Below are 17,575 nucleotides of genomic sequence, written 5' to 3'. Positions count from 1 at the left end.
CCTGCTCCCTCTTTCCTCAATTCACTCTGCCCACCATCTATGGGCTTTCCCCCCTCTCCTTCATCTCGAGCCAGAAACCTTGGCATCATCTACGACTCCTCTCTCTCTTTCCTTCCTCACATCCTGGACCTTGCCAAGAAGGCCCATTCCCAACTCCACCTCCTCACAGGTATCCTCCCTTTCCTCACTTTTCCCCAGAAGCTTAATTTCTCTAGAGCTCTGGAACGCTCTAGGCTGGACTACTGCAACAGCCTCTTCTTTAATCTACCCTTGTCCTCTCTCCGCCCCCTCCAGCTAATCCAGAATAGGGTTGTGAGGCTTATCCTTGGTCTCAAGCCCAGGCACCATATCCCTCCAGCCCTAAAATCTCTCCTTTGGGTCCCAGTAGTTGCAACGATCAAATTCAAATCATACATAAGGCTGTCTGGGTCCGGGGACCACGGTATCTACAACTTGCTCTCACCAGATTCTAACCCCCGAGATCTCTCCAATCTTCCGGCTCCAACTCTTTGCATGTCAAGTGTTTCACTAAGCAGCAGGCGGGCAGCCAAATCCTGTCCTCAGCTGGCTCCCTCATCTTGAACCACCTTCCCCTTCCTCTCCGTCTTGAGCCAGATCTCCTCAGATTCTGCAAGCTCCTCAAGACTTTCCTCTTCACCTCCTCCTTCCGCCTTTGCCTCCCGTGCTAAACCCCACAGTCGTTCAGATTGGTGGCCTGGGCCCTTATGTGTCCTTCTGGGTCCTGGCCTTCCGTCCAATCTCCTTCAGCCTCCGCCCTCTCCATGCACTTGCCTTTGGGCTCCCACTGGCCTGTGCTGTACCACAGGCCTGCACTTAGTGCATTGGCAGGTGACACTCTTTACCAGGTAGTCGCTGCAAGGCACTTACCTGTTACCTTATAACAGACTCTCTAGCACTTACCCCCCATTCTCTAGTCCCTTCTCTCTCTGCACTTGTACCTTTCAAATGTTCACAAGGCCTAGTAGGACCGCCTCTGTCTTTTTTCATCATTGTTATTTTATTTCCCTTGTTCCCTCCCCTTTGCCCTGTGGGCACTTTGAAACACAATTTCATGATATATAGGCCTTAAAAATGCACAATAAATAAAAACAAATAAATAAAATAGTGTTCTAAAATGGACAGTGGGCACAGCTGAAGGCCATGGCAAGTGGTCTGGTAGTGATTTAAAAAATACAGTGGGCACGGCCAAATGCTGTGCCCTCTGGCCATGACTAGTGGTCTGGTCGTGTTCTGAAATGGACAGAGAGCACGGGCGAGACCATGGCTAGTGGTCTGGTATGGTACTAAAATATACAATGGGCACGGCCGAAGGCCGAATCCACTGGCCATGGCTGAGGACCCTGGCCAGTGGCACAGAAAAATCTATGGAATAACAAAACCATTCAAATTCAAATTAAGAAACTTTACTTGCAGGTATGTTATGGAGAGCAATACATTGTAAAAAAAATAACTTTGACATTCAAGGAAAAAAATTTAGTTGAAGGGATGTTAAGTTGAGAACTTAATGCAAAAGAAACTGAAATTCATCTAAAGCCACCATAACTTTGTGACCCCTGTAGCGCAGCCTTTGACCACAATGATCACAAAAGGCATGCAAATGCCATCAGGCCAGAGGTGGGGGGAGGCAAGAAGATGCCAAGTGAAATTTGGGAGTCGGTGGGGGTCTAGGGACTGAGTTTGCAACACAAAGCCTTTCTGTAACCTCAGCTATCGGACAGATTAGCTGTGAAACGCCAACATTTCATAGCAAACCTGCGGCACAGAAAACGTGAGTGTTGTGGGGGGAATCGGAGAGGGCCGAGGAGGCCTTCAGGGGAGTGGGGGGTGCTGGAATAGATGAGGGGGGCACTTGGTGGGGGCCAGGGAAGCATTTTTTATTTTCACAGTTTTTCCCAATAACTGCAGGCGCAAGAACTACAAAATAATAACCGAGGGCCATGGCCAGTGGTGTGGAAAACATCTTTAGAATAAAATAAACTTTGAAATTCAAGGAGAAAACTTTAGTTGCAGGGACGTTAAGGTGAGAACGTAATGCGCCAAAACCCCTGAAATTCAGCTAAAGCCACCTTAACTTCACACCCCCTGTTGTGCAGCCTACGACCATAATGATGACATCCTTGATGACATCAATGTTGACATCACTGATGACACCATTGGTGACACCACTGTTTACATCATGTATTACACCACTGGTTACATCTGTGATGGCATCAGACATAATATTTATGAACTAGCTACAATATTACAATTTACATTAGGCACGGACGAAGGCTGAGACCACTGCCTTTGGCCGAAGGCCATGGTTAGCGGCCGGTGAGTGTTGTAAAAATATGCAGTGTGCACGGCCAAAGGTTGTGGCTATTTGCCATGGCCAAAGGCTGTGGCTGGCTGAAGGCCATGGCTAGGGGTCCGTTACGGTTTGAAAATATACAGTAAGCATGGCAGAAGTCCGTGGACACTAGCCATGGCTGAAAGCCATGGCTACTGCCCCTTAATGTGAATATACAGGAGGTGATGGCCAAAGGGCGTGGTCACTGGCCATGGATGAAGGCCATGGCGAGTGGCCCCTTAAGGTGGTAAAATACACAGTGGGCATGGCCGAAGGCCTTGGCTAGTGGGCAGTTACTGTTGTAAAATAAACAGTGGGCACAGCCAAAAGCTTGCCCACTGGCCATGGCAGAAGGCCATTGCTAATGGCCCCTTAATGTGTTTAACTATACAGTGGGCATGGCCAAAAGCCACGGGCACTTGCCATAGCTGGTTAGTGCTTTAATCTAATCAGGGATTCCTTCAGTGATGTCATAAATGATGTAATTAGTGATGTCACCAGTGATGCTATCAATGATGTCATCTGTGATAAAAAAATAAAGAAGATAGAGGCAATTCTGAGAGGTTAGGAAAAGAGCACTGAAAGGGGGACTACTTCCAATAGTTTAAAACCAATTTAATCATAACACATTTAAACATTAATCATTATGCATACCGTTTTTTAAGATCACATAAAACACCAAAGTCTAGATAAGTGACTTATTGGTTAGATAACGTATTAGTTAAACATTTTGCCAAACACTGCCACCTCTGTGGCCAGGGTATTGTGTCAACCAAGGATTGTATACTTTTGTTAGTTCCTAGTTTTTCTCAATCCAAGAAAATACATGATTTTTGCATAAACCATTTTGATTCATTGCATCAATTTTTTCTCACTGTATTAACATTATACAGTATAATTTTATCAATATGTTTCAGTTCTTGCGGGTTAAAATTCAAAACATTCATCAGGTGTACAACCCTGTTTTATTTGTGCAGGCGTTTAGACTACGCTACAGTCCCAAGGGCGGATTTCTTAGTTTCCTTCCCCTGTACTGGTGTATGTAGAGGGCAAAGCCAATCTTAATTGATGGAGGTAGGTGCAGAATGCGTCCTTCCTAGTCCCTCTATCGGGTGGAAGGCTCTGCCCCGACGTAGTTGAGGTGAAGCGGAGAGAAGTCCTGCCTGAGGTGTCAGGAGCTGTGCTGGATTGGTGGTGCCATATAGCATGAGGTATCTCTGCCGTGTCCATGCAGAACGGCACTGTAATCATGTGTTTACAATTAGTGTGGCCGGCTGTTTGTGAATTCCCCTTCGTAACTCATGTAGAGTCGTCAGGGCAGCACTCGTTCTCGAGTAGCAGCGCGGCCGTGACAGCCTCAATCTGTCCGCGGCACTCAATGTTAGCATCTGTGATGTCATCATTGTGGTCATAGGCTGCACAACATAGGACATGAATTTAAGGTGGCTTTAGCTGAATTTCAGGGGTTTTGTTGTATTAAGTTCTCACCTTAACATCCCTGCAACTAAAGTTTTAGGACATTGTGTACTCCTGGCCGTCACATTCCAATAAAATATGACAGCGCAGACTGTGCCTTTAGGCTGTGTCCACCCAGAGTACACAGGTCTATGTGTTTGTCATGGTGTGAGCATAGGAACATGTGTCTGGATTAGTCCAACACATTTTTCTTAGGTTGGTCTACCCTCATTCCTTTTTATTAAACATTTTAAAAACCTCAGGCGAGCGCACACCCACCATGCAGATGGTTGAATTTCTCACAGGAACAGCAGGGAATTTTACAGAAGCGCAGCAAAGATGAATGAAGAGCAGGAGGAGTTGCTGGTCGAGGAGGAAATGGAAAGCCATGAGGAGGTGGAACGGCAGGAGAGGGGTGGGACGTTTAGGTACAGGAGAGGGTGAAGCTGCAGGTGGGATTGGAAAGTGGAAGGAGCCGGCAGAACTGAAGTTGGAGGTACAGAAAAAGGGGAGACAATATGAAAAGTCAGGAGTGAGACAGGAGAGCAGTGAGAAGTTCCTAGCTGGTACACAGACAGTTCCAGACACAGAGAGAGAGAGAGAGAGAACACTTCTGTTGTCTGAAAGAAGTGGGAGGAGAATAAATCATGTGCCGAACACTGAGGACACATAGCCATCTCGAGGGCCAGAGTCAAGTGTGAGGGTCAGAAATGTCAGGTGGACAACTTGGTAAAGGGATGTCACAGGGTACCATTTTATTAATTCACTTAAAAAGGTTTGATAAACACTGCACCATCCCTAGCCTAACAAGGATTTCCCTGCCTATCAAAATAAACTAAAGGAAACCCTCTAACAAAAGGAATCTGTCCCTCACACTTACACATACATCAAACTCACAAAGGAAATATATTGCAATTCAAATGTAACAGAAATAACAGTTAAGTTCAACACAGACCCAATACCTGTATATCCTTGTAACCTGGGTCGGTTCCACTTCACCAAATTCAAAGCAGGATTTGTCACTCAACAGTTAAAATAAACAAGTTCCTTTTGTATCTGAGTTTGAATCATAAACGTTCTTACTCTAAAAGTTCTCCACTTGGACTTTCACCAATAGTTTAATTAGACAAGTCTCTTGTTTTCCACATATAGCAAAAGTTCAACACAACTTCTTCTTGAAAAATTAAACACGTCAACAATGTATTCTTTATCAACATCAAGTTTGTCAGAATGATTCCACAACAGTTCACTTTAGTGACTTTGTTAATAAAACACTTCTCCAATTTCTTCTGTATCAACAACAAAGTTTGTTGGGATGATTCCACAGGAGTTCATAAAACACTTTAGTAAGTTTGTCACTTCTTCTTCTTGACAAAAACCTTCTACTACAATATAGTACTTCAATGACTTCTTCTTGATCCACTAACCTGCTACTGCAATGACTTCTTCTTGATCCACTAACCTGCCAGGACTACTACTCAAAAGGTCCCTATCCTGGTATACTTGCCTGCAAGAACAAAAAGCTCCTAAGACTAGTACAAGTACTCTGTGGTGAGGTCAACTTCAAATCATTAGGAAAGTCTCCAACTTTCTACCACATTGGCAATCACAACTTCTTTTAGGAAAACAGGTTACACATTGGTGCGGTTTGTTCCACTGCGGTTTGTCTTGGGAGGATAGCTCAGCTGTAATGTGCTCGCCTTGGAAGCAAGACGACACTGAGCAGCACAGGTTCGATCCCCGTGTCCGCGCTTAGAAACCTCTGGGTATTAAGTGCGCTATAAATAACCTATCATATCATATCATTCTTAGTTTTGCCAAAGGCAATGCAGGTTTGGTTCCTCTCCTCCTGAATACCCTATTTCAGGAGGGCTCTTTTCCTGCCACTTCTGTTTTCCTACTTTCACATCAATAAACTACTGACAAGGTTTCTTTCTCACACTTGCTTTTGTTTGGCTTAGCAAGATGACAAGCATTGCCTAAGCCATGCCGCAATGCCGCTTTCCGCAGCACGAACTCTGGAAGTCAGGTTTTCCACCTTGGAGACCCTCTCAGGACGACCCCCACTTGCCAATTAGTGGCCGCTCCAGCTGCTCCCTTCTGCTTCCATGACAACTGCAACCCTGGGGTCTGCAACTCCACCCTGCTGTTCTAATGGCCTGCACCTTCTGGGGCCTTATTCAAAAGTATTGCTCAGGTGGGGGGCATTAGAGCCACAAGAATGCCCATGCAATGTACCCATCCGTTCTACCCGATTGCTGGAGAGGATGCAAGGATAGAGGTGACTGGTCCTATATCTGGTGGGATTGCCCAGTTCTACGACCATTTTGGATTGGGGTGAAGTCACAGATGAAAGGGATATTCCAAGGGGCAGATAACAAAGATGTAAAGGTATGGCTATGCGGTCTATGTGACCCAGAGCTCAAAATGTACACCAAGAGGCAAATGGGAGGCTATATGACCCTCCCTATAGCAGCATGGCTGGTGGTAGCACGAAAATGGAAACAAAGACAGCCACCGACAGACCTTGAGTGGCTCAGAGGGTGTGAAACTTTGCGTCATTTAATTGGGCAACATATATGATCCAAGGAGTACGGGCAATGTTTAAGCGAGACTGGGGAAGTGTGCTAACATATCTTCAAAGTGTCGACATGTTGCAATGGGGCCCACACAGACTGAGAATTCTGGATATACTGTGAGGTGGAAAAGAATGTATAAGAGCTATTGCATTGCTGGAGGGGTCTCTTGGGCGGGGAGGGGAGAAAGGAGTGCTAGTAGGGATGAAAGGTTTGTCATGTTTACAGTTATGAAAATCAATAAAAATTAAATTAAATTTTAAAAAAAAGAACCACAAGACTGCCTCCTTCAGTTTAGTGCCTCTGATGCCCTTTTCCTCCTCCCACTACTTAGGGCATTGTGGGATTTTTTTTGATTGGTTATTTATAACGTGCTTAATACCGAAGAGGTTTCTAAGCGCGGACCCGGGATTCGAACCTGTGCTGCTCTGCGTCGTCTTGCTTCCAAGACGAGCACGTTGCCACTTAGCAATACAACCCTCGACTTGAAGTCCCCAATGTTTCTATTGCCACTTCTTACACATTTATAAACTTCAGCTTTGGTGGGTTTATATGGCTTAGCAGCTACATTCTTAGATACAGGTTTTAGCTGATGTAATGATTGATTCAGATTTAAGGAAGAACTATATTAACCAGAAGTCATCGTGTTAATGTCCTGATTCCCAGATATTATATATCCTTTACCTGGTTATTGCAAGAATTTTCCCTACTCTCAACAGGAGTATCTAGAACAAGGGAAGTTTGACTCTGACAACAAGCTATTAAATATTCTGGTATCACAGAAATCTCCCTTCCTGAAGATGAGAAATGCTGCGTCTCTCCTAACGGAATCCTCTTGCTCCCTGAGGGGGGATTTCTCCCTCAGGTGATCCACCTGGCTAATACCACCCCCAGGGTAAAGACCAAAAAGCGTCTGCCTTTCCCCTGGCCACCTGAGAGGAGATTTTAGGGAGGGACTTTGTGAGGATTCCGTAGGATTCATCACACAAGGTTTGGTGACAGGCCCGTAAGCATAAGTGTGTAGCGACTCAGTGAGGAGGAGAGCAAAAGGCGCGTGAGAGGTCTACATGCTCAGGACCCTAGGAAGGGAACCACATCCCTACAGAGCACCTAACACCCTGCAGACATGCCCCACATCTGGGATCCTTGTGGGACTGATTCAGTAGAATATCTTGCTGCAAATGCAAATCAAATACTTGAGGCATCTTTGCAACACTCTCACTCCAATAACCACCTGAAGAATGTCACTTGCCCATCACAACACAAATCCATGAAGCGTCTTGGTACAAGAGACTCAGTGACACCAGGGAGAGACCCAGAGAGATTTTTGGAGAACCATTTTGGTTCAAGTAAAGGTTTGCCCTTTTTTGATTTGCCCAGTACTGCACATCATCCAGAATAAACTGTGGAATGGTTTCATAAACTGCACCATTTGTGGAGTTCACTTGGCTTTAGGACAGATCTAGACCAAAAAGCAACAGAGTGCATAGCACAGAGGGCATACACGTTAAGCTTAAGAGGACGGTATGCAATGAGAAATCTAACATTTGCAATATACTAAAGCAGAATTTCAGTTCTCAATTACCATGCAAATTATGATTCTCTATATTAGGTGCATGAACTTGCCATTGCCCCTCCATTGTGACCGACAATGGAATTCATAAAAAATTTTCAACTCCTTATGTGTCCACAAGCCATTGAAATGTAACAAGCTGCCCAGGGCAGAAGACAACCATTCTGTAAGTTGGAGGACTGCGTACACTGGGTTTTCAAAAAGCAATTGCTGCATTTGGATTTTCCAATGGGGCAATCAACTACCTACACCTGCAAAGTTACTTTTGCTGTGCAGTATTGGACAGCAGTAAAAATGCAAGCTGTGCTCTTAATGCAATGTTGGTATGGAAGACTTCTGTCCATTGCAGGCCGCCATCTGTACCTTTGCTGTTGCTATGTACGGTGAGGCACACTCTCAAAAGCCAAAGCTTAAATAGTATTGAGGCAGTCCATGTGCACCTAATTTCCCATAGCCCCTTATTATATCAGACTCACTGTGAAAGTCCTGGACCTAGTTTTAGTGCAACACTGCAAAAACAGTCTCCCAATAAGACACCGCCAGTTAACACACCAACCCTTTCGGCCTCATCACGAGTTTGGCGGTAACCCTTAAATGCGTTGGTAACGCTATTACCGCCACATTTAAGGGTCCACCAAATCACGGGTTTGGCAGGATTTACCCCAAGCTCACAGTTGCGGGTAAATCCGCTGCGATTTTGCTGATTTTCAGCACTAATAACGCACGTTAATATAGCCGACAGTAGCAGCACTGAAAATTCCCCATTGGGCCCAATCGGGAATGGAGAATTCCCGAATGGGCCCAATAGGGAATTACCGGTCTGCCAAACCTGTGATCCGGTGCGAATGGCACTGGGGGGTTTGGGGGTAATACTAATAGCCCCTGCAGTATCCCGGGGGTATTAGCGCCGGGATAACTCCCAACTCGTGGTGAGGCCCAAATCTTTTAGTTCTTATGTTATCACTTAAAATATTTGCAATGCATTATTAGGTCACCTCAAAAGTAATATGGATTGCCTCATTGCATTGACAAGCATTTAGTAAGGTTTATCTTCTTGTAACTTATCTTCAAACTGTATTTGTCAAATATGGACCAGTGTGGGCACAAGAACAGAAGAAGCAGCTCAATATCACTTCTCAGGTATATCTTGCAGAATATCCAGCTTTAACTTTCACAGCTATGGTTTCACATTTCTATATTTCATAATAAAAGTGACTCACAGCATTCATGCCTTGACCATAGAAGGGCACCATGGCGTGTGCTGCGTCTCCCATTATAACGCACTTGGGTCCGAAGTAAAACGGCGAACATTTGACTGAAATCAGGGCCTGAGGTGGCAGCAGGAAGTAATCACGCTTGAGGGCGTGCCTAGAAGAAAATTTTTAAAAAAACTGTTTATTTGGTTGAATTTAAACATGTGATTAGCATAGCTGATTATGTTTAAAGTAACAGACCTCGGCTCACTATATCGCATGGCAAAAGTGAAGTTATCGTGTGGTGATAATGTGACTTCAAATGGAGCAGTGCTCTAAAGTCCCAGGTATTGTGGGCCGGCTGTGGGCACACGGCCGGACTCACAGATGCTGGGGGGCACAGAACACTTTTGGGTTTGCCGGGGTCACTCAGACTTACAGTGGTTACAGGGCAGAACTCTGCCAGGCCATAGAGATACGGCCTGGGTGCCGGGGCACCATGGATGCCTGTAGCATCCTAGATGGAGGGTGCCTGGGCTGGAACCAGGGCACCATGATGATCTATGGGGCCCAGACCAGCAGGGACCTACAGGACTGTGATCACACGGTGTGGGCCTGCAGGCCAGGGCTGCAGGAATGTGATGACACGGTGTATGCCAACAGGCCCAAAGTGAGAGTCAGAGACAACAGATCCATTCTTGCAGTCGTTCTGAAACACATTCATGCAGTTGCTCCTTTTAATCGTAAAAGGGCAATAAACTTGGGAGGGACACACCATCTTAAAAGGGCAACACACTTGGGAGGGTCACACATAACACTCCTCCTTTTTCATAACGAACAAAGACACATTACTAAAACATATATGATGCCCCCGACCCCCATTACAGAGCGACAATACTTATACCACTTGGGAATTGTAGGGTAGACAAATAGTAGGATAGACCAATGATATACACATAGGGACTCAGGTAGTTGCAGACATATGCCACTTATCAAACACGCTACACATATTCAGAGGGTGACAGTTGTGGTTGGTGAACTGCTGGTGGTATGTTGGCATTTCTGCCACATTTTACAAGACCTTTATTAACGGTATTACCCAAATTGACCTTTTTACAATTGACCTTTTGCAAAATTGACCTAATTATAGTGGTTCTATTTGACTTTCTGCACAATTGACCTTTATATTATTTTAGTTATTTTACATATGTATTGGGTTGGTTTTGGATTATAAATATTATAAGGGGATTGGGTGGGGGATGCAGGGGGTTTTGGATTGGGTGGGGGATTCCAGGGGTTAGGGGGGGATCCCCCGCATATATGTCCTAATTGAGCTTCTAAATTAGGTCAATTCTCCCAAGGTCAATTGTGAAAAGGTCAATTAGTATACAACCTTATTAACCTGGGGTAAGTGGAACTTCAACCACTGAATGATGCCCTTGTTAACTGCAGGCACCATTTAGAGCATGCCTACAAACTACGGGATCACAGCTTCTCCCCCATTACCTGGGACCACTTTAAGAATATAATTTACATGCAGGCTCACAGCATCTAAACACATGTTTACTGAGTCTTCTCCGAACACTTGCAGGACTGCAGGAGACCAGTTCACTTTGCATCAGTGTCCGTTAAGGATAGTCACTACCATAGGTCAAGGTCCATTGATGGCACAATTCAAAGGCCAGAAAAGTCGTACGTGGGAACACCATGGGCAACATCAGCGTAGTCCCTTGATGTTGGGACAGGCAGCGAGACGCGTGTAGCAGGGCATCTGGGCTGTGCCACGTTCAGGCTCAGTCAGTCCCTTGATTTTGGGACAGGCAGCAAGACGCGGGTAGCAGGGCGCCTAGGCTGTGCCACATTCAGGCTCAGTCAGTCCTGTGATGTTGGGGCAGGCAGTGAGACGTGGGTAGTAGGGCATCTAGGCTGCACCACGTTCAGGTTCTGCCAGGCAGGAATTCCTCTGGGTGTTGACAGGGCAGGGGGTGGAAGCATGTTACTCAGCCTCCTTTCTCGGCAGAAGAATTAGACAGGTGATGCCCCAGTTCAGGGGCTGGCAGCAACCCGCACCCAGGGTGCATTGGCCTTGTCCATGGATGTTAGGGCAGGCAGGGCGACACTAGTGGCAGGATGCTGGGACCACTTGTTTCTCACCTCCCCACGTTTTCTTCTATGGTTGTTTCCACTTTCACGGCTGTTGGGCCGGGGTCTGCTAATGGTCGGTCATATGCCTTTGCCTGCACATGCTTCCACATTGATCACTTCACCATTGGCACCGCCTTTTCGGCCCAGGGTCTTTTGATGATCATGTGCATTCTATCACGCACACTCCACCGTGGAGCACTTCATAAGTCACCACCTCTTGGCCCGGGATTTTACTGGGGCTTTCACTCACAGCTCCAACACCGGAGCATTGTCCCAACTTCGCTCCGACATGGAGCTGCTGCTTTCTTCCCACTGCCAGCTGCCTAGGATCATGAAAGGGGCCATGCTCCTTCATTGCGCAGACATGCAGCGCATTCTCTGTTCACAGCTGAGTGACCCATGTGGACTTGGTCTGCAACATGCAGGCTTGCAGGGTGGGGGCCGGGCACTCACCTCCTGCTCCGACACAGAGTGTATTTGAAATTCACGGCTGATGGACCCAGGGATCTACAGGGGGCCCATACATTTTATTTTCATAGTGCCAAAGCGCATTGCTTCATTCTTTTCGCTTACCGCCAGCTGGGCCCGATATTCTTCTGGGGCTTCTTGCCATCTTTGCTCCGGCAAGGAGCACTGCATTTTCTTTCTCTTCGGATGTCTGCTATTAGAATCCCTCATTTCTTTCCCGCAGCTCTGATGTCAGGAGCACATAGCATTGATCTTGCTGTCACCCCAGGGACATACAGGCAGCGCCAGCATGGAGCGCTTTGCTTTTTTTCTTTTTCCTTTTTTCTTTTCTCCAACACAGAGCACCTTTATGTTCACGACAGCTGGCCCAGGGATAATCTCTCCCCAAAGTTCCTGAGCTCCGACACAGGAGCATTATTCATCTTCCACCACAGGGAGGTCCGGGGATGCTTCGGGGCCTCGGCAACCACCACCATATCGTGGCAGAGGCCCATTGGCTCTCCGCACCGCGCTCTCCTTCTTCAAGCACAATTCCTCTCTCTGGCGGTAGATTTCTTTATTCATTGTGGCACTCTCCCTCCATACCATGGCAGAGGCCACTTGGAGTCATCACTCTTCTTGGGGCACACATCTTCTCCCCGGCGGCGGATGCCGTAGGCCTGTGAGCGCCTCAGGCTGACCCTCACCATGGCCACACAAGCACGCTCTTAAGAGAGGGCCGCGGGCGGCCAGGGAGGGATCCGCCAGCAGGGAGCTGGGCCTCCCCTCTTCTTTCGGGAAAAATCCTGACAGCGGCCGAGCCCGCCTTTCCACTCCTTCCTTCTTCCTCTTTTTCATGAAAATGAGGGACAGCAGGGATGGGGCACAATGCGGAGGTTCCACGACCTCGTCTCCATTATTGTTTCGCCGGCTGTGGGCACACGGCCGGCCTCACAGGTGCTGGGGGGCCAAGCACCCGTTGGGTTTGCCGTGGTCACCCAGACTTACAGTAGTTACAGGGCGGAACCCTGTCAGGCATAGGGATACGACGGCCTGGGTGACAGGGGCACCATGGATGCCGGTAGCATCCTAGATGGAGGGTGCCTGGGCTGGACCCAGGGTGACAGGCTGATCTAGGGGGCCCAGACCAGCAGGGACCTGCAGGACTGTGATCACACAGTGTGGGCCTGCAGAACCATTATCACACAGTGTAGGCCTGCAGGCTAGGGCTGCAGGACTGTGATCACACAGTGCAGGCCAGGGCTGCAGGACCGTGATCACACAGTGTAGGCCTGCAGGCTAGGGCTGCAGGACTGTGATCACACAGTGCAGGCCAGGGCTGCAGGACCGTGATCACACAGTGTAGGCTTGCAGGCCCAAAGTGAGAGACGGAGACAACAGATCCATTCTTGCAGTTTGCAGCCGTTCTGATACACGTGCCTGCAGTTGCTCCTTTTATTAGTTCGGGCTGTGACACAGTCACGGCCCATCATAAAAGGGGAATACACACCGTCTTAAAAGGGCAACACACTTGGGAGGGTCACACATAACATCTGTGAACCTCTTCAGAGTGACAGGAAGTTGTTGCTAACGCCAAAGAATCTCTACGAGAGTGGATTGAATGAGACAGGATCTCCAATAGGGGAGTCCACAGCTCCTGGATTTACCTACCCAGGGCCTGATTCACAGAAACGTTTTATAGTGACGCAACCCCATAGGAAAATACTCTGTGGCCCTACGGGTGTTAAGGGAATTTGTCTGCCTCTTCAGCACTGTCCTTAATTGAAATGTCTTTAGAAAATCTGAGTCACCACCACTTGTGATTTCTTTTGAAACGTTTTGGTGCCATCTCCTCCCAGCAGGAGTGCAGTACTTTAAATAGGTCAGTACCATTATTTATCTGCAGGGCATATGTGTCCATTAACTCCTTCTGTTTCTGGTCATTAGTGGTTAGACCCTCACAAGGCAGCGATCTGAGGTCCTGCTGCAATACTCTGCTGCCATACTTTATAAAACCATGAAGAAGCTCTACTGTTTACTGTGTCAGCTATGAAAGCCCACCTACCCATAACGCTGCCTGTTTTATATTTCTGTCGAGGAGACAGGGTCCCATTGATGCCTGGATTCTTATGGGCCTCTAGTACGATTTCTCTTTCTGAAAATATTCTTTCTTTTTAATTTTTTTATTTTTATTGTATATGGTTTACAAAAGAAACCTTTACAAAAAACATACATTATAACTAAATTTCATTTGTACAGACATTTTAAAACAATACATTAGAAAACAGAGATCCCATTTCCAAGATTAAGACTCATAGCACAGAAAAACACATTTTAAAAGATTCAGTGCAATTAAAATTCAGCAAAGTAGTTTAAAATTAAAAGAGCATCTTCAAATTACTTATAGGCAGATTTTAGCAAAGATATCACAAAAGAATGAGATTTTATATATACCTACAGAGAGAAATAGCATAAGATAAAATTCATCATGCAAATTGATCAGAGAAGAGGGGCATACAAATCTAGAGCTTTAATAAAACCCGCCACAGCAAGCCCATCCTTAGTATTAGTTATGGCAAGACACTGTGACCAAATAAAATGTACTGCCCCACAATTGGCCTAACGTGTTAAATCTAGTTAAGTATTTGTCCCTTAAACCTTTTAGAGCAGCACATTCTAGAAAGAGATGACGAGAAGACTAAATTACCACCGAAGTGTTGCAAAAACGGCATGTAGGGTCCAAATCAGTAAACTCCTTCCTCCTATGTAGAACTTCCCTAGTGGGAAGGAGATTCCATCTAAGTTTGAGTAGTGCACGGTAATAGCGATTTGGGAATTAAGTCAAGATAAAAGACAGTGAGCCTCTCTTCTTATGATCAAATTGCAAGTCACTAAGAGAAGAATAAGTATGCAGTTTTTCCAGCATATTACTGCAATCATGACTAAATAGACACTCCTTAACCTTATTGGGATTCGTTAACAAAGTATCCCTATCAGTAGTAAGATCAGATAAGGTCTTATCACAGAGATCACTGAATTTAGTAAGATATAAGTTTCGATCCATAGGTCCCTGTGAGAAGATCGTTTGTCCCACATCAACATAGAGGGTATCAGATTTGGGGGAGAGCAAGGCTGAGAAAAGTGTAGGAACTCTCCAGAGAATCCTAGCTCGCAGTGAAACTAACCCAAGTTCGTATCTTATGGCCACTATTGGAACACAGTTCGGCAGTTTCAAAAATGTTCTCCAATAGATACCCTCAAGAGAGTCCCAAAATGTCAGGAGTGCCAAGTAATGGAGTTCCATTCCATATAGTAGCTTTGGGGTGACCTTTCCCTTGAAAAAATCTACAACAGGTTTAAGGGAAAACATGCAATATTTATTGTCTAACCTTATGGATTGGGAAATGAGCGGGAGCAGTTTGTGTCTAAAACATCATCTTAATTCAATCGCCGATGGTTGGGCCAGAATAAGAAATCCCAAATAGAAAATTTTGTGTGTTCTGATGATATTTTCACCACCTATTTTCCACACCTTGCTATTCCCTTTTCTTCCCCTAGAGAAGACCATTGTACGGGTTTTGCTCGGGTTGATCTTCAACCCATTAAGAATGGAATATTCTTCAAATTTGCAGATGAGCTTCTGCACACCGACTTTAGTATGATCGAAAAGAAGAAAGTCATCGGCATATGCCAACCATGAGAGCCTGTGATCCCCCAATTTTGCCCTCACCATGCCTGTGTTTCCCAAAAATTCACCTACATCTGCCATATAAAGGATAAAAAGGCAGGGAGCTAAAGAGCAACCCCAATACGGGTCCTTATCCTTCTAGATAATGTTCCTGCCAGATCGATCCTAATATGGACCCCCGAGTTCTCGTACATTGCCATGATGAGAGAGAGAAGACTAGCCGGGATCCCCAATTTAGATAACTTTTCCCAAAGTCTTGACCTGATTACCAAATCGAAGGCATTTGACAAGTCGATTGAGGCAACATAGAGAGAGCCATCATATTTACCCCAAACAGTGCTTTGTAGGGCAGTTAAAATGATGCTGTTAAGATTAGTTGAGTGGCCAGCCCTAAAACCTGTTTGTTGCTTTGGGAGAATATGATTTTCCTTAATCCAAACGTTAAGGTGGGAAAGAAGCATAGATGCAAAGAGCTTGCAGTCCGCATCAATAAGAGAGATTGGTCTATAATTTTTGACCAAAGTTCGTAAACCTCTCTTATAAATAGGAACATTATGTGCGGTCTGCCAGGTAGTTGGTACGTTGCCAGAATTAAGAACATCTTGAAATAACAGGAGAAGGAGCTTGGCCCAAAGTTCTGGTTCAACTTTTAATGTGTTATTAGTTAAGCCATTAGGCCCAGGGGCCCTTGATTTCTTAATTTTAGAAATGAGACCAAATATTGTCTCATAATCAATTACAGGCTTCCAGGAATCATTTCATGCATTCTTACCCTCTCCCCCTGTATCAAACAAATCAATGTAGTGCTCTACCCATTGAACCTCTGGGATAGCATTCAGCTGATCAGCCTCCGGCACATCATCTTGACTAGATAGAATAACCCAAAATGCCCTCAAATCTCTTTTCATTAAAACTTCAAGCATGTGCTCCGCATCATTTTGTAGCATAATAGATTGTCTTGATTTGCAGTAATTTTTATATTTTTGGTGGATAGCTTTAATTTTTATTTTTTTATTATCCTACTCAGTGTCTAGAGCTTGTGCCTCTCTAATAAGTTTCCGAGTGTGAGCCTTTTCTTTAGCTAGTTCTAAATCAAACCTATGTGGATGGGATTTTTTAGAGATACCCTTCCTAAGTAGACCAGAGATACTGCCATGGAGAGCATTAAGAAAGCTGTCAAAATGGACAGTATTAAAAACTGCTAATTTCCGAGAAAAGGAGGTATGATTAAAAGAAGAGATCAATTTGCAGTTAAGTAGATTGATGTTTGTAGGTGGCCAACGTACCCCTGTCCCTTGTCCCACGGTTTTAAGGTGGCATGGCCCCCCAGCGGGCAGAAACCTAATGGGAAAAGGGCAGAGAAATGAAACCAGCAATATTCCATGGTCACTCCATGGTTTAAAGAAAACCTCAACTTCAGATGAAAGAGAAGACAGAGAGTGATCTACATAGACATAGTCAATAGTGGATGTTGACACATTTCTACGCCATGTAGGAGAAGGTGCGGAAGTAGCATCATAATAACCATTAACACATATTAGACCAACCGAAACCAAAGCAAGGTTCCAAAGTCTACCCCATGCAAATTTCTGACCATGGCGGATGTCATCCTCCATAGCCAAACCCAAATCGTCATTATTGGTTTCAGAAGAAATAGAGCAATCAGAGTTAAAATCACCAGCCAAAATCACTTTCCCCTTAGGATGTAGAGATCTCCAGGAGAGTAGGATATCCGTTAGCCTTTCCAGAAACGGCTCAAGTGCAGCAATGCCTTTGTGCCAATATACATTAATCAGAAGGAGATTAACCATTTGATCAAGAGAAATAGCCTCCAATGCCAAGATACCAAAGGGCATATCTGGGAGAACCTTATTCCTAAAACCAAAAGAGGTTCTAATTCCTATAAGGAGGCCCCCAGAGGCCCTCCCTCGCAGGCTAGATTTAGCATTTTGAGAGTAGATATCAAAACCGTCTAAGACGGGAATTGAGAGCATCCAGGTTTCCTGTAGAAAAAAGCAGTGTGACGCCCTGATCATACTTACAGTATCCGAGTTTGTAAAGAGATGAGAATTTCCCCTGGAGTTCCAGGAGAGAAAGGCGAAACTATTTGCAGGGAGAACCTTAGTAGGCACTTCAGAGTAATTAGAA

General features: G+C 45.5%; 1 protein-coding gene across 3 annotated transcripts in view; it reads right to left on the bottom strand.

Annotated features, from left to right (window-relative positions):
* KMO (kynurenine 3-monooxygenase) overlaps nucleotides 1-17,575 on the bottom strand; it is a 387,929-nt gene that overhangs the window by 61,932 nt on the left and 308,422 nt on the right. For all 3 annotated transcript variants that reach the window (XM_069607648.1, XM_069607647.1, XM_069607649.1), the window contains one exon: nucleotides 9,175-9,322. In XM_069607648.1, coding sequence (XP_069463749.1) covers nucleotides 9,175-9,322 — 148 coding nt within the window. The remainder of the gene's footprint in view (nucleotides 1-9,174; nucleotides 9,323-17,575) is intronic.

This window comes from Ambystoma mexicanum, chromosome 4q, assembly GCF_040938575.1.
Source record: "Ambystoma mexicanum isolate Mex_15411 chromosome 4q, UKY_AmexF1_1, whole genome shotgun sequence".
NCBI lineage: Eukaryota > Metazoa > Chordata > Amphibia > Caudata > Ambystomatidae > Ambystoma > Ambystoma mexicanum.
Note: the sequence above shows the minus strand (reverse complement) of the source record. Positions and strands in the feature narration are given on the sequence as shown.